Below are 18,087 nucleotides of genomic sequence, written 5' to 3' on the forward strand. Positions count from 1 at the left end.
CAGAGCTGACACCAGCTTATCCCAAGATGTGAAGCTTGCCAGGAGCTCAGTTTTAGCCCACAGATCCAATTTTATTTGTGCCCCTTCACTTGTGACCATCCTTGAGATGAGGAACTCCCCCGGTGCAGAAAGCCCAGAGCCAAATCACTTTGGAGCTTACTTTATGCTAAGCAGAATTTCCAGATAAACTTTCGCAGTCAAACCTACCCAGTACTGCTGATCCCAGTTCACCACTTTGCTGTGCAATTTCAGACACAGTTTAAAGGGGAGAAGCCAAAAGAATCCAAAAATTAAAAACCACTTTCCCCATATACCACTCAGCAGCTGTCAGAGAGAAAATGCAAGTGGAGTGATTAATTCTTCCACTTATTCTGACGCAAGAGCATCAGCCTCTCAGATTTGGGCTTTATTACTATGCTCTGCCTCCCCAGGCCAATCATAGGAGTCAAATTTTGACAAATTTCACACTGTGAGGCTTTTAAACAGTCAAATATTGCTTTATTATTTAGAACATCATTTTTCAGTTTTGTTTCCAGCTGTATGTAGTACTGAAGTTTGCATTAATGCCCTGCATTATATCATCCTTATCAGACAAGTTTCCGAGGTACAGCTGATTCTCCTTTTTGATTTTCTACAAGAGCTATTAAAAATGCTGACCAAAGAATATAGATTTTCATTAATATTTCCTCTTCTTTTGATCTGTTCCTTTGATTTACCTGACTCTACGATCCAAATAATCAGAGGAGTTCCTGTCTTTCATGCAACAAATGTAATGCCAAAATTTAATCAAGCCAAGGTTTTTAAGATGAGGGGGAGAAAAGAGGCAGTACATTTAAAGAGCTTTTCCTCACCCTATCTCTCCAGATGGTTTTGGGAAAAGCAGACCCCAAGAAGATGGACTATTAAAGTATCCAACAGCATTAGTGATTTCAGAGGTCATTCTCTGCTTTGTAGGCATGAAAAACACTTCTGCAAACAGCAAGGCTGCTGAGGATGAGAATTTAGATTGATATGGAGACAACCTTTTTCTTTTGGCAGGGAAAACAAGGTGTTGCTCTAGTGTTTTCTCCACATTGTCTCTTGCTTCAGTTCAGTTTTCTCTGCTAGCTCAAGCAGTTGATATGTTCTCAGGACATCCAGTTGACTGTATACTTGTTTCTTGACCCTGTTTTGCCATAAGGTTGCTGTCCTTATTCATTTTGGTATTGTTCCTGCACAGGAAGGCAGGAAAATATGTTTCCAGGTTCATAATATATGTTTGTTTTCCCTTACTGTTGTTCATTCTGTTTACACAGTGGTTGTTTTCCTTCATCTCTGACGATGAAATTTAAACTCTCTCCTAAGAGGAGAGAGATTTCAGGGAGTGGAAAACACAAAGACAGAATAATGGAGCAAACAGAGACTTTGCTTTCAACACTCTTGAGAAGTCAACCCTGACCCCAAGATGCCCAGACAAGTTGCAAGTATAACATGTGCACTTTTGGATGAAGCCCAAATGCCCTTGTTTTTATACTATTTTTACATTAGTGAATGAGGGAGCAGATGTGGTTCAGAGAAGTCAGTGCACCCCAGAACACCGTGCTGCAATCACTCCAGTGCCATTAAATCACCATCACAGCAGCTTTGTTCAGGAGTCCTTCAGCTGTTCCATGTGATTGCTGCTCCAGCCCAGCTCCAACATGCACCTCAAATACACAGATAACTCAGAGAAATCAGAGAATTCCTAATTCACCACCCTCTGTCTCAGGGTCAAAATTACTCGTGGGGTCTGACATTAAAAAAGCCGAATTCCTGCAGGGTGGTGAAAGCAGCCATTTTCTGTGTGTGACATTAACTGTTTGTAGATGCATTTGTAGATCTGTAGTTACTCAGCATCTTTCCACATTTCCAGTATTAACTTGGTGATGCAATAATTTGTATATGCAAATGATGGGGATATTTGCATAAACAAAGTTCTAACCAGCCCAAGGAGAGGGGTATGCCAACTAACACAGAAGTTTAGGTGATGTATGCAATCAAATAAAGGAAATCTGCAGCTTCTCAAAAAAGGGCCAGAATGGCTTCTAACCATCTAAACAACAAACAAATCAGCTTTTTCTGATAGCCTGGAAGAAGACTATTCATTCTTTCTTTTGAAATCAAATTAAGAAGTTTGTACATACACAAAAATAGGAATAAAGTGAATAGATATGAAGGTTTTTATCCTCACAAATTCTTGCCACATCACCCTTTTCAGTGAAAGCCCTGAAGCCTCATCCTTCAGGCATACACTCTTGGTTTTTTTCACAGAAAAGGAGTGCCAAGGGAACTTCCCTGTCTGAGCATCCAGGAACAATTTGCAGCCACACTCAGAGCACCTGCACTGGGACTGAGGCCCCTGCACACAGCCCAATGGTCACAGCCAACAACCAGCCCCACCACAGCTTTCCCAGAGCAGAGCCTCAGGTGTCTTAATCCTTAAAATAATGTAATCATGGTGCAGTAGCAAAATAACAGCATGAGATGCCACTGAGCAGGCATCCCAAACAAAGGAGACCATGGGATTTTATACCCTCACAGTCCAAGGGTACCAAATTCTGGAGTCCTCAGCTCCTGCTATGTCCCTCCCCAGCAGTGCCACAGGTCTGTGTCCCTGAGTGTCCCTCCCTGGCAGTGACACTGGTCCCTGTCCCTTCCTGGCAGTGACACTGGTCCCTGAGTGTCCCTCCCTGGCAGTGACACTGGTCCCTGAGTGTCCCTCCCTGGCAGTGACACTTGTCCCTGTCCCTCCCTGGCAGTGACACTGGTCCCTGTCCCTGAGTGTCCCTCCCTGGCAGTGACACTGGTCCCTGTGCCCTTTGCTGTGCAGAGGCTCAGCAGTTCTCAGTCTCTTCCCTGGGGCTCCCATCCTGAGCAGGTTGGAGGGATGCACTGCATGGATCCCCCAAAGGGACAATCAGGCCTTTCCTGTCCCAGTTTCCCCTCAAGGAAGGAGCTGCCAAGGGCCATCCTCTCCCACAGAACTGCCCCAGTTGCACCAGCCCTACAACTGGGATTCACACCCCAACAGCCACCATTCCACTCACCCATGTCCTTTGTTCTCACAAGGGATGAGCTCATCTCAGACCAATTCCAACTGTTTTCCACAGTGATATAATTCTCATACCTGATTCCATATGGTCAGAGCAAGGTTTGAGCATGAATAACCTGGAGCCTAAAACCACAGAAGGGGACCCACTTCCCTGGATGACTTCATAGGTGACCTCTATTGGTCAGGGGCCTTCCCCCCATCCCACCACAGCTTTATGTCTGAAAGCAGAAACAGCTTTTATTCTCCTATGAAAATTATGCAAGAATGAGCCCACAGGTTATTTTGGAGACATCCAGAAAGATCCCTGAGCCGTCAGTAAAATTCTAGGAATCAATGGCCAGCTCAGGAAGGCAAAGGAGGAAACATAAAAGAAAAATACTCCTCTGAGCATACCATTATTGTTAAATATCACCGTTCCAAACGTAAGAGATAAATTTTCAAGTGTTACAGCAGGTCTCAGAACCCTATTAATAGAAATTAGAGGGAAGTCTAATAGAAAAAGACAGAGAGGAAGACATTCTCTTCACTGCTCCCTGGGGAAGGTGAGAAAAGACTGAAAGATGACACTTTATCTCTTCTAATTCTCGTGGGACCCATAATCACAGCATTCATTCAGCAAATAATAATAATAAATATGGTCTGAAGCGACTCCAGCTATTTCAGCTTTAATAAATGGGTTGAAATAGAGGCAAATTCAGATACAGAGAGCATCTTTTCAATAAAATCTGATAGGGTTATTAATAACATTAATGGAGTACCATGCTGTCTCCATTTTGTTAATAGTTGCCTTGTTCTCCCCCAGTCCATTCCCCACTCCCATGCACAGGCACAGACAAACACACACACTTTTCCCTCCAGTGATGACAAATTCAGACTGTCAGCTTTCTGCTGGCAATGCATCCCAAGAATTAGTCAAATTTGACATGATTTTATTGTTTTATGGGAACTGCCAACAGGGATTTTTCTGCCTGAAGTACATTTATATCCCAGTTCAAATCAGATCCTGGCTTAGTTCATGGCCACAAAGAGGATAAGCCAGGAAACCTGCAGCTCCTCAAGGACAAAAAAAGTTATGGCTATGATGGGATGCTTAGAGCCTTCCTCCAGGTAGCTGCTTTTGTTTTTACTTGTCCCTTACTCTCAGGACAGCTTTTCCTTTCATCTTTTTGTTCTCCTATCAGGGAATCACCCCCAGTACCCAGCCATGGTCCTTGGGTTGTTGGTCCAGACCCAGACTTTTAAACTCTGAAAATCCTTGCACACAGTTTAAAAGAGCTACAAGTCTGTCAGCAGAAGTGCAGGCAGGTGGATTTGCCTCAACTGTCCAGCTTTATGGCTGGACTAAATGGACAGTTTAAAAAGGTTCTCTTATTTTTGTTCTCCCTCTTCCCTCTTTTTTATGAAATAAAATTTGACCTCTGTCCCACCATAGCTCATGAAAAAACAATTGTTGACTCCAGTTGTACAGGACTGAGGGCTCCTGATAATTTAAAATTCACCCTTATTTATCCTATTTCACATCAGCTCTTAACAGTATTTTCCAAATGTCAGGTTTTAACAGACTTAATGAGATTTAAAAAAACCATGTTCCTTTCCCTTTGCATTTTATGCTTTCAGCTGTAACGTCCATGAAATCATTTTGGTTAGCAAACAAGATGGCTATATGATTACAGGAAAAAATGCATCTCATTTTCCTCATCCCCATCTATAGATGGAGAAAGGAGCAGCCAGAGCCAAAGTGTTTTATATCACAGCACTTCCCTTGCAAGGAGACAAAAAATAAAAAAAAAAAAAATAAAAAAAAAAAGAAAAATAAAAAAAGAAAAGAAGAGAAATAGAATTATAGAGTTGCAGAGAAATGAAATGTTTGAACAGAAAATAATTTCCCTAACTTGTAGCCTGGAGGCATAACCTGTCATAGCTCTGCATGAATTGAACAGTCAGGGAGTTCAAGTTTTTTTCAGCTTACCATAAACTAATATGCTCCGTCATATCATCCTCAGAAGACAGGGATTTAAAGGAGCTGCTGTATTTAGAACAGCAAAAGTGATTCTAGGGCTTAATAGAGGGAACCATCAGAAGCCAAACACAGATGGAGACTAGATGGAAGGTGACAAAAATTCCCAAACCACACTCCACACTAAAGACAGAGAGCTAAGTGGTAATTCTATTTTAAGCTCTTCTAGGGACCGTGGACTAATCAGCTCATATCCTACAAGAGTTCCAGCCTGTTTTACATCCCATACCCAGAGTAACTGACAGATTTCCACATGAAACAGAGAGCATCCCACTGTGAGTGTCTCGGTGTGGGGGGTCAGCCCCAGAGGCTGCTGCAGGAGAGGAGAGCCCCACAGCATCACTGCCTTCTGAAAGGGGGAGTAGCAGAGCTGAGAAGAAAAACTCTCAAAGAAGAAATGAACTGCTTTAAAATCTGCATTGAACAGATCCAGCAAGATTCTCTTCTTATATCTTCAGTCTCTTCTCCCTTGATCTTTATAAGCTTCTGCTGGTCTGAAATCAATGCAGAAAGCACAGTAAGGTGCAAGTCCTGAAGGCTACTCCACAAACAAGACAAAGCTGAACAAAATAAGTATTTTTATTAAGATATTCTCTGTCCTCCAGCCTCGTCAGGACCATTCAAACACTGTGGAGTTGATACTGTCCCAAATGCTGCTCTCTGAACTGCTCATGGGTCAGAACCAAGCCCAAGCTCTGCCAGGGACACAGGCTGGATTATGGATTGACAGCTCCTGCCTGGAACAGTGCAGAGTAGAAGAAACACTGAAGAACCCCCAGCTGGCAAGAAGAGGTTGTTACTCATTCTCAGGCCACAAATACTTCTCTATTTTTCTGTTATATTACACTATGAAAAATTCCCCCATTAAGAAAACAGGTCTATACTGGGAAACCCCAAGAAAGTCAGAGCTGACCTGGTGCCAGATCTTCTCTCTGCTTTTATTGGCTAAGTTTTCTCTTCCCATGCTTCTATGAGACAAATTTCCCTTATCTGGGATTTGTTCTATACTATCACAGTTCAGGTCTCAAATTGCTACAGGTATTCCAAATCCTTCAGTGATCCAAGTCCTCTCTCTCCTGGAAAAATAAATCTCTGCTATCCCTAGCCTGAAGTGTGACGCATCCTCCTCAGAGAGAAACAAAGTATTGCCCCATACAAGATCTCACTCTGACAGTGATTCCCTTTTCACAGAAAGCACATGGAACCATCCTGACCCAAACCCATAGTTTTCCAGCCCTAGACTCTGCATGAGAAAAAGTCTGCAATAAAAGCATTTCCTCTGGCACACCTGAATGCACCTTATTTGTGTGGGGAAGCAGGTGCCCAGCTCCAGGTTATCTATAACTCACAGGTGCTTTCCTTTCCCATCTCCACTGGGAGATGGACTTCACTGCTTTTAGCTGAGGTAATGTTCAAGCTGGCAGCTGGGACAATTTGTTGAAGGTCAGAGGGAAGATTTAAGTAGATCTGCAAACTGCACCCACATTCCTTCCTGTGCTCCTCTAGCATCCTACCGCTTATTTTTCTCCCCATGAAGACTGCTTCCTCAAAAGAGGGGAACACCAAGAAATCAGAATTCAGAGGCAGCACTGGGAGAAAGCCACTCACACAGAGCTGCCACACCAAGAAGTGCCCCCACCACTGCTGTGCCCATTTACCCTGTGAACAAAGGGACAGCAGCCACAGCGTGACCTGCTGGGAGCAGGGGCTTCTCCAAAGCACTCCGGCTGACCTCGGGGTAATGAACAGAATTAATATGGCAAAGCCTCTAACACGGCACCACTTCCCAGCAGCACAGCCACAGCCTCTAATTGATTAGTCCATAAAAATCTGTGCACTAAATTGAAAGGAGCTGCACTAATTCTCTTTTATGTTAAATTTCTGTCTTTCTCCTTTATCGAATCCTTCGTCGAATGTCCCTTTTGCTGCCTATTGTGGGCTTGCTCTGGGCCTGTTTTCCTCTTGCCCAGATTAAGTACCTAATCAAAATCTTGTCTCCCTTAATGGCATAAAATTGAAAGATAGATATTGCACTTTACACAGCTGATTAAACACTAGAATGTGGCTAAATGCTTTACAGGGCTTGTTACATTAACTAACTCTGTCATCTGCCAGCTATCTTATAATTGCATATGCTCATGTTGCCACTGGTGAAGCCAAGGTAAGATTTCTTTTCCCTCCATTACTTTTTTCCAGTCTCTCTCCCTCCCTCCACATTGCCACCCACCAGCTGCATGTCAGTGAGGAGCTTTGAACTCCCCTGCAAGAACCACCTGAAGAAAAACCATCTGATGATGTTGACTCTAATTTTCTCTGAGTTCAACTTTCAGTCACTGGCTTGTGGCCATCTAAAGTGATAAATGTGATGGAAAGGGACAGTAAATGTACCTTTTATTCCTGAAGGAAGCAATCCTGCCCAAACTTCTTGTCCTTTCAGCTGTAATGCTGGCCACCTTGATCCATAAGGCTGGAGAAAGAAAGGATAGAAATAAAACCAAAAGTGTTTTCACTACTTTAAGAACACATTTTAAGAAGTCTGAACTTCCCACTGGCTCATCAAAGCAGGATCTCATGTAGGTATCCACTGCTGCACATCTTGGCTTTTTTCTTACACTGTAATAATGATGCAGATGGACTTTTTGGAAGGCTTACAAGTCTATCCCAGCTGATTTGTCTTTCAGACGAGAGTTTCACCTTCTGCAAGGCATTCACAGAGAACGATCCCTAAACACAATCTTTGACTAGATTGCTTCAAGAAAGAAAAGAACAAACCAACCCAGAAAAGCTGTTCCAGAAATCTTTTTGGAAGAAAGGGAAGCAGTAGAGATTTTGTTAAGTGTTCTTAGGAATTGTTAACAATTGAAACACTAATCAGGGCTTGTATTTTATTTAAGGATACAAACCATGTTGCTAAATACTCTGCAGGTAAGATGTGCTGCTTTTGTCATCCACAGACCCAGCAATTTTAGAAACAGGCCTTGGCACAAATATTTCTGTATAGATTGTTTTAAAGTAATAGCCAAAACTCTCCTCCCTTTTAATACAGAAAATAGATTGCACATTACACCCAGCCTGTAAAATGTGGAAAAGCTGGTTCAGTTCATGTACATTTCTTCCTGACCCCAATCTTTTACAAAGAATCTATTTGTTAAGCAGTAAAATAACCCGTCATACATTTCTGGTCCATGTATTACCCTAAAAACCTTTTTTCTTATTTCCAAATTCCACTGCAGAAGGTGCTAAAAGTCTCCTTTTGCCACCTTCTTTCTAATTCTTCACCTTCTTATACAAAAGCAGGACTCCAGCCAGGCAAGGAGGCTCTGTCTGGGAGCCAGGGCCTCTCTGAGGGACTGCATTCACAGCCAACTAATAAAGCTACCACTAAGCTTTGCCCTAAAAACACCCAAAGGCCCAATTTTCTTCCCATGGGCTCAGCAATAAGGCTTTACTGGGTGGCTTCTCCCTCCACAGTTTACATGGGTGCTAAATCAAGTTGAGCTGAAGCAGATGCTACAAACCTGCCAGCAATTAATAATCGATTAATTGTGTTCTTATCCCACCAGGACCCTGCACCTTCCCATCTTCCATTCGTTGGTTCCCTCCTGAAACCACACAAATTAGTTCATTGTACCATTGTTAATGGTTCATAAAAGCTTACTAGAGGCTATTATGAAATCTTTACTAAGTGCCTGTTTTTAAATATTCATGAAGGCACGATATATACTTTAATAAGACATGTAGCAAGTTACAAAATTGAACCCACTAAACATTATGGTCCCAGGAAAGATTCATTTGAAAGGAAGATATCCACAGAAAAAAAGGCACCCCCAGGTCCCTCCTAACCTTCCTTTTTCTCAATCTATGAGGTAATCTTGCCAAATCCTTTTGCCTGCAGTTTCACACTTGTTAAAATTCTTTGGTTTAAACTAACATACCAATTCCAAATTTCCTCCTGGGGGAGGAGGATATTCCCCTTTATATGGGGATCAATATGCAACAGCAGATAGAAAAACCGATTTGGCAGGTTTCAAGGAAAAGCTGTAAGTTAGTTCATGATTGATCTGCAGCTACCAAAAGTAGGTGGAAATTTACTCAGGAACCAGCCAAAACCCACCTCAAACTGGTCATTCAATATAGACAATTCTTCAACAGTAAGCATTTTCTAAGAGGAGAAATGAATGGCTCTGTGACCTGCCACACTGTTCCCTACTGCTGACTTTTGAGCTGGACCCACAATTTAGAGTGGTTCATAAAAGCAAGACCAAGTTTGACAATTTTGTCCTAGTGCTTAGTGGACATTTGGCCAAAGCCACTTTCCCTTGGCAGTGCTGCAATTCAGCACAACTGTCAAAGCCCTGCTAGCAGAGGCACAGCAACCCAGCAGGATATTAAATCTGCTTACAGGAGGATGGGATGAGGAACAAGGTTTTACCAGTTCTAACCAACACCATCAATCCCTCACTTTCAGCATCTGATTCACAAAGAAATGCATTGAATCCTTTTATACATGTAAGTCCCAGTGCTCTGATCCCTGCCAAGCATCTATTTATCCACTGGAGCAGGTTTGGGAGCCATGGAATTCCCATAATGTGCTCTCCAGCAGAGCACAGCAGCAGCACCAGTGTGTAACCAGGAATGTTCTGTTCCCAAGGCTGATGTGATGAGGTGCTGAACAGAAGGGATGGGGTGAGTTACCAGCACCACAGCTCTCAGGGAGCTCCCTGCTGCCAGCCAGCCAGAACAGAGCCATTGTGCCCTGCTCCACGAGCACCTGGGTGGTCCAACCAGCCCCAATCCTGTTCCTCTCCCCAGAGCCTGAGCTGTTTTATCTGCTTAACTCTACCACCCCTGCAGTGGAAGAAGGATGTGCTGACACTTGCTGGACTTCACACACACCTTCCAGCATTGTTTCTTCTCTCCTTTCCCCAAAAAGGGTCACAGCAGCTTGTGGGGGCCTGAAAGGGATGGGGAGGGCAGTGCTGGGGTAAATGATCTCTGACAGAGCAGGAGAGTGACTGAGAAAACTCCTATTCAGAGTTGTCCACTTTTTGAAACTTTGCAAATGGTTTTCCAGTACAGGATTACTGGAGATACTCCAGTAGGCTCCTAGGGTCCTCCTAGGATCACAAAAGATCCAAAGCAGCATCACTCAGTAGTGCTGGACATCTGCCCTATGTGGAAAGCTGGTCCTAACCCAAACAAGGCAGAAGTTACAGGATGTATCCATCAGTTTGCATCCTGGGGTCTGCCTTCTTCCAAAGACCCTCCAGGCAGTGGGGGACTGGAGGAGGAGTTGGACAAACATCCCTGTGAGGAGTCAGAGTGAGGAGCCATGGAAGAAAAGTCCAAGCAGGAAATCAGGAGCTACAACTGCTTTCAATGGAATAGTCACAATGAGGTACCAGTGGTGCTTGTAAATGCCTCACCAGCAGCACCCAAATGAGCTTTGAGCTGCTTTACTGGATGAGCAGGCTCTGATCTACCCTTCTGAGATGCTTTTTGGGTTCATTTGTAAGAAAACTAAACTGTGAGAAAGACATTACCAGAAAGAGCAAGATAATTCCTTCACTTCAAACCCCTGCATCTTCTTTGCTGATCCTCACTTCTCAATTCCCATTCTATTTCTCCCCAGGGACTGTTTGATTAAATATATGTGAATAAAAAGTATCCATTCCCTTTTGAACTAGGTTAAATTAACAGTGACCTGAATCAGACCCCACAGTCCTGACAGCAATTACTTATCAATGAATCATTATCCATCTCTAAATACAATTCCTTGCTCTTTCCAAATTTCTTTGACTTAAAGTGTACGAGGAGAAAAAAAAAATAGCACATTTGCAGAATAATTCAACAAACTCAGGATTTTGCTGGAGTGTGGGATGGACATTAGACAAAGAACAGACATTAAGAGAACAGAAAACTTTTACCATTTTCTCACCTCCTTTTACGATTTTCTTCACTTTTCCAAAAGACAATCAGAAACAGAAAGTGAACTCGGATCCAAATGGAAACAAACCAAAAAGTGTCAACTATTTTACTATGGCTTCAGTTACTATTTTAACACTATTTTCTTCTTTCCTGGTCATAGTGTGCCATGAGGAAATGAGGTCAAGCCATGAGATGTAACTTTGGGGTTCCTAATTCTAAGAAATGTTTTTGCTGAGATTTTCTGAGATTCCTTTTTATTTGTGGACCACATTGAACAACAAGATCTCTTGTATTTATTCTGGAATTTAAGAAAAGCTTTTTAAGCCAATGCCTATAACAGAGATGAAAAAATGCTATTGTTAGATCTCTCATACAAGCAGATTTTAAATCTCAGGGCAGCCCAGTAGCAAGGCAGACACATCTTTAGAGCAAGTGATTCCTCTCAGCTGGTGTCAGAGATTTGCTCAAGTGGAAATTAAAGGTCTTACTGCAGGGTTTTAGAGTTGTTGTGTTGAATGCTCCCACTTTACACACTGAAACAAGATCTATTTTTCAAGCCCTGAATGAACCTGACAGCTGAAGACATTTGTCCCACTTGCCTACAGTAAAGGAACTGCAAATAACTGCTTGGCTTTAAGGAATTCATGCAATCACATTTGAAACATAAAGGGGTTACACTACCCCAAACTCTGGCATTTACCTTGAGCTTCCAGAGAGATCTCCAGATAAGCAAGGCAGCCTGGCCAGGCTGGAACACTCCTGGTGAATCCCAGCCCTCCAAAGCTGCTTTTCTTGGTAAGGAGTTTCCACTGTTGAGCAGTTCAGAGTGAACAGTTTTCATGGTCCACACAACAGCAGCAGCTGAATGGCAAAGAGCAATAGAATTATTTTAAAAGCCAGTGAAGTTTTAAAATACTGGCAAGTTGAAAAACAAATCCAGATAGAAGACCAGCACTGGCATCCTTCCATTTCAGGTGGGACAGCCTCCAGAAAAGGCTACACCATCAACACTGGGACCTCTGTGTTCCTGACCCAAAAGTAAAAAATCTTTGTACTGTATTGAATGATGAAAAGGAGCAGAAACCCTATTTTCACACACTTCCCACATCACTTAATCCCACTGACCTCAAAAAATTTGCTCCTAATCTCTCTCTCTTTCATACTGAACATGATCTCAGAAGCAGACTGGGCATCACTGAGTTTACTGATACACAATTATAGTTTGGTCCATATTTAAAAATTAAGATCGACAAAGCTACAGAAAACTAAAGGTTTGCAAATTGTCATTATTTGGGGTTCTGTATAGATTACAATTTCATTGGTGACTTTAAATTTAGAGTAGTTAGGACATAAGATTCTCTGTTTTGTCCATCTTTAAATGCCAGACAACCACCATCCAAAAAAAGAGAGTGAGTAAATAAATAAATAATTCATATAACCAGAATTTAACCATAATGAATTCAATCCCTTTTTAATGTAAAGGGAAAGTTACGCTTGCAGGCATAGTTTGGGCCTTGTTTTTAAATGCAGAGAATAGTAAAATAGATGCAATGTTTATGAATTATTAAAACCTGCACAAGGATTTCTTTTCCTCTTCCACAGCTTCTTGTTTAATCCTTGTTCATTGTTGGGGGCTCTGGGGATGACTGACATTTAACACATCTCTGCTGTGCTCCCTTACCCACTGACACGGGGGGAGAGGGAACCAGCATACACACAAACATTTGCAAATTACAAACGTTCCAAACTTTCATTTTTCCTCACTCCCCACACCCCCTGAACCCAGCCTCTTACCAAGAGAAGACAGAAACATTCCCATCTGGAAGGGTGTCCCAATAGCATCTCTTCATCTCTTATGTGAATAAGAACTTTTCTCACCTTGCAAGTAACAGATATTAAGGATTAACAAACTTGAGGTTTGGTGGCTCATTTTATGTTTGGGGTTTTTTTTAAAATAAAGTAGTATCATTATTTTGTAGATGCTGTGGTGGTCAGAGGACATGATTTGATGTAATGATACTATTTTTTCTCCAGAAAAGAAGATAGTTTAGGGGGTATATTTAGGAACAGAGCTTTAGAGATTTGCAACCTGAAAATATTTGAGCATCTCATCATATACCAGTCTTCAGCACACAAAGAGATCCCCACAGAGTGCTGGCAGCATTAGCCACCCCATTATTCCCTGGACATTTACAGCATCAGCTGCTATATAAAACCTATTTCCTTTTTTCACAGAGAATAACAAGAAGAAAAATCCAGGCACAAATGACTCACGCTGTCACATATGGAGATCTTTGAAACAATGGCTAATTCACTATGAGCAGCCTTATTACAGCAGTGATGGTCAGGGTATAAATGCCAGACAAGAGTCCAGGTGGAACAACCAGTCTAAGAAAAGGGAAAGCAATCAAGCCTGGGACCTTCTGTCCAGAAGTGGCTGGTTATTTCCAACCCCCTCTACATCAAACACCAGTCAGAAGGTACCACCTTCCCTGGTAAAGTCTGTCTTGCTCTAAACACAACAGAACACAGAGGGATGAGGAATCCACAACAGCAGTACAGCAGTACAATATTCCAGAAAGGGGTTTAACAGATTTGGGAGTTTGAGACTGATTCAGAATATTTGAGGCATTGAGGAGTTAAGAGTAACAAAAGGATAATTTGCAGAAAGTAGAGCCAGATTAGAATACACATATCCTTTAGTACATCCCTAATTAATGTGTCAATGATGCAGAGTATTTTCAAAAAGCTCAATGACAACCCTTTGCCTGTGCTCCCAGTGTGCACAGTCTACCTGCCTCAATTCTTGTGCACAAATTGTGTCCTAGAGACTGATAAAGTCCATGGTAAACCACATATTAATGTAGGCATGTTTTTAATCAGACTGTAAAAACAGGCTTGAAAGTTTATGTTGAGAAACAAACATAAGCATCAGAATTAAAAACAAAGATGACACGACAGGAAATTCTCGTGGGCTGCTGCAGCTTTTGTGCTCCAACCAAACCTGGTTTCCACCTCTGATAGAGGAGAATTGCACCTTGTTTTTAAAAAGCAAACCAAGCACGAAAGTACAAAATACCAAATGGGAGGAGAGGGAACCACAACACTGGACAACGAAGAGAGACTGGATTCTTCAGTAAATTAAGACAGGAACCAAAAAGTTCTCTGTGTGAGTTGTAGGTACAGCTCAGGGTTACAGTCCTGACACGGATGCAGCACCTGCACTAAGTGAGGGTGCTGGGATTGTTTGGGTTTCCTCTGGCTGGACTGAGTTCCATGCTTGCTGCTTACAACAAAACACATAAATAGAGGGGGGTGATGCAAGAGCTGCTGCTCAGATCCTCCTGCATGGTGCCACAGCCTGTACTGATACCAAATCAAGAATAATTTTTTATCAAGTTACAGAATATTGGGCTAAGCTGAAATATTTAAGGAGACATAAATCTTACTTTACAGCTATTTTTCAGGAGTATTCAAAGCTATTAATTCAATAAAAAATAATACTCTCAAATCTATTTTTTCTCTGAGCAACTCTAAGCTTACTGCAGCTCCACCCCTGCATAATCAAGCTGTGTTGTTGTATTTCTACATAATTTCTCCAATTTTCCTTGTCCCTTTCTTATTTCTCCTCCCTAATCACCAACAAATCCATCTCTGTACATAAACACACTTTATCACCATATTATCTGTGGCAAATGGTACTAAAATAAAACACATCCGCCTTGCAAATGAGAAATGGAAAAAAAGCTTGCCACAGTTTTAATGAAATTGTGTATGTGTGATGTTTGCATTGTATAAAAGCAACTATTTAACTGCTCACTAGAGGGGTTTAACAAACAACATGTTTTTACTAAAATCTTTGAGATTTCTGGGTATTCATATGGAAACTTCATTCCAGTCTCCCCAAAAGATATTATATTTAAGTGTTCTTTTAATTTTGTTCATTTTTACCCCTGTTAAAAGCATGCTTTTTCCAAAAAAAATTCACCACCATTCTTCTGCATGTTTAAACTGCTGCCAGAAAGCTTTTGTTTCCCTGTGTTTATTAATAAGCTATCTCTTTAAATCTACTCTGCTGTGCTCCACAAATTGTAAGGAGCATACAAATGAGACACAAAGCAGCTGCCAAGTGCGTAAGTAAAGCTTGGCCTGGCCAGTAATAAGCAAAAACTCTTTAATCCTCCTTAACACTTTGCAATCTATGCAAAAAATATTTATAGGAGCAACATCAAACCCAAAAAATTATCAGATAAAGTTTTGACAGTTAAAGAAGAGAGATGCAGAAGAGATCAATATTTTCCTTAGCCAACATAATCTATTTATGAGTTGCTGGGGATTGTTGATCAAGACTTTTCAATCAAAAGTTGTCCATCACAACAAACTTTTGGGAGAACCAACTGTATTTACAGAGGCAGTTTTTAGAGTAACAACTTTTTTACAACTGAAAAGCAGCCCCTAAAGGGACTTCCCAAAATTCCCACTTGAAAAAGAACACAAAAAAGCTGAGAAAAACCTTACCACTACAACCCATAACAAACAACTTTATTATGGTTTAAGGAGGATGATGCACTACGTAAACAAGGGTATTTCAAACTCAGCTCTGAAATGAGTGTACAAAAAGTTGCATCTTCCAACTTTACCAACACAAAATGACCTGATCAGTTGACTGAATTTCTACTCTCAAATTAGAAAATAAAATGCCATTTAATTTAAATGCAAAAAGGGGAAGAAAACCTTAAGCATTTAAATTTTCAGTGTAAAGGAATGGTTGTTTACCTCACATTATATAGCTTGGAACACAAAGGGGAGCTGTGAGTAAATTGAGTCAGTAACTGCAAAATGATCTGAAGTTTAAGGAAGGAGTATTGGGTCATATTCTGGCTTTCTGCAATGCAATAAACCTCCCAAGGAGTAAGCTGGACACATCACAAACTTAGGCATTTCAAACGTGTAACAAAAACAAGCAAACATCCTGCTGTGATTTTTACCCAATTTTGTGTTTTAAAATTAATTTGCTGTGTGAGGATGCCCTGGCCATGGCCGTGGGCAAACAGAGCAGTGTGGCAAGAGACTCAGTCCTCAGCTGAGCTGAGCTCTCAGCTCATTTACTGCTTTTTTCCCTCCTCTGGTGGAGAAGACTCATATAGGAACCTGCACAATCTCCTTTTTTATCTTATGAAACAACCAAACCAACCTATATATTTTTTTTCTGAGAGGAAAACCAGCACCACTGCACCTGTAAAGGCACAATCCCAGTCACACGTGCCAGGCAGGACTCAGATAAGGATTCACCACCAAAGGAGTGGGGTCTGCTGCCTGTGTCTCCTCCAGACATCTTCTACTGCTTATTACATATTATTATTATTACTTATTACTGAGCATCTTATTTCCCCAGCCAGCTCCAAGTAAAGCATTTGAGTTACAGACCCATTTTTTGCCACAGTTTCTCTTCTTAAACAGAGCAAAAGCTTCCCAGTGCTTTCAGTTGGGAGGAAAAATAAAAGAAAAAGAATGGCCCTGAAACAGAATTCAGCAAGGATTCATTCATGGTGCCACAATAGCAATATAAAGGAAACAAAACCACACAACAAGGCAGAATTTCTGTTGCCTCCACAGATCCCCCCTTTATCTGCCTAAAACCATGTGTGAGATGCTGTGCATTACTGTGCTACTGACACACCTGCTAAGCCCAGGCTTGTTTTGGCTGGGTTTAGCTGTGTCCTATGAACTGTCACTGGTTGGAACTCTGCAGTAAGTTCAGCTTTGTCAGAAAGCATCCTTTTCATGTCATTTCTGTGAAAGGGAAGAACTTGTAACCATCTATGGAGCAACTTGAATAACTGGGAAGGGAACAATCCAAATTTGGCCCTGCCTTCTATTGCCAAGTAACCTGTGAGCATCTCCCCTGTTCCTCAGCTCCCCTTCTACAGCTCCCAGATGATTTGAAGCAATCTTTTGCAGCTCACTGCACGTTTAGGAACAGTTGTTGTTTGCTCCCAGGGTTTCCATGTAACACACAGCTTCAATCTTCCTTTGTTTGGTGGGAACCTGGTGTGCAGAATTCCAGCCAGTATGTGATGAGCAGAAAATATTCGTGTTTGTCTATGAATTGTCACTACTGGCATGCAAAAACACATCTTTCTATGTACAAGAGCCACCTAAGAACCTGCAATGACAAAATTATCTTCTAATCTTTCCCAGAAGAGATACCATGGCATTAAAGTCAGCAGTTTGGGGTGTTTCTATTCCTGGTGAACACACTCTTCAGGTGTGTCCCTGACCTGAGGTTTCCTCATGGCTGTTGGACATCACCATGCACCCACTGTCCATCAAAAAACCCACCATCAGTCATCCTCAAAGCACAAGAAATTAGATGCTAAAACTCACTATTCAACTGACTATTTGGTGTTTGTTGTTGGTTTTGTCTTCACGCAATAATTTTCATCCTAATTAAGAGTTCTGGGTGAATCCCCAATACAAATAAAATTAATTTGGGAAGAGTAAATACTGAGGAACAAATCACAGTCCAAGTGCACAGTCTCTTAGAGCCTGTGAGACTGCAGAATCTTGCTTGCAGATCGTCTCAGCCAGCTCTAATCATTTATTTAAAAAGAGACTAACAGAATAGTCTGTCCTGGAGGATGAAAGCATATGTTAGTCTCAGCGTGGATTCCTTTAGGAGGGCAGCATAATTATCACATTCAGCACTACCGTAACTCAAACCTACTCTTCCATTTTCTCTCTTTAAATACCAAGTGAAGTGCATATAAATAATTTGACTGCACAAAATGCAGCTCTCCCCACTGAATTGTCACCGAGGCAAGTCAGTCAAAGTCAGCTGGACAAAGGGCAGGTTGGATGGCCCCAGCACAGGGGGCTGGTTCCAGCTGCTCTGCCCATCTCCATGCTAACAAGACCTCTGACTTTTGGGTTTGCTTGGAGAATTTTGGGGCGTGTTTTGGCTTAATCCTTTGCTGAAGATTTTCTGATTTTTTGGTTATTTCGAGGGGAGTTTTTTTGTTTGTTTTTAAACCAAAGAGCCTTCAAACAGCACAAAATAGGTGAGAGTAGC

The 18,087-nt window shown here is 41.7% G+C and overlaps 1 protein-coding gene and 1 long non-coding RNA gene across 14 annotated transcripts in view; one reads left to right on the plus strand and one right to left on the minus strand.

The window, feature by feature from the left end:
- Nucleotides 1-476: 476 nt before the first annotated feature.
- LOC147650183 (uncharacterized) overlaps nt 477-18,087 on the minus strand; it is a 55,410-nt gene continuing 37,799 nt past the window's right edge. The window contains exons 1-5 of one of the 13 annotated variants that reach the window (XR_015276994.1): nt 8,367-8,592; nt 7,991-8,159; nt 7,476-7,554; nt 6,746-6,819; nt 3,720-5,581 (exon numbers count right to left, since the gene is read on the minus strand). Coding sequence is in view for 1 of the 13 variants with exons in the window: in XM_086852850.1 (XP_086708976.1) it covers nt 5,427-5,581; nt 7,476-7,554; nt 11,716-11,876 (395 nt within the window). In the remaining 12 variants the exon portion in view is untranslated. Of the gene's footprint in view, nt 1,212-3,719; nt 5,582-6,000; nt 6,820-7,475; nt 7,555-7,699; nt 7,837-7,990; nt 8,160-8,281; nt 8,593-11,715; nt 11,877-18,087 lie in introns of those variants that run through there. The other 12 variants (XR_015276997.1, XR_015276999.1, XR_015276990.1 and 9 more) reach the window with 12 other exon arrangements.
- LOC147650184 (uncharacterized) lies at nt 6,572-12,269 on the plus strand. The gene is made up of 3 exons (XR_015277001.1): nt 6,572-6,825; nt 7,284-7,660; nt 7,769-12,269. It is a non-coding gene; the product is annotated as an uncharacterized LOC147650184 (long non-coding RNA).

The sequence above is a fragment of the Cyanistes caeruleus genome, chromosome 16 (assembly GCF_971803275.1).
Source record: "Cyanistes caeruleus chromosome 16, bCyaCae1.hap1.1, whole genome shotgun sequence".
Lineage (NCBI taxonomy): Eukaryota > Metazoa > Chordata > Aves > Passeriformes > Paridae > Cyanistes > Cyanistes caeruleus.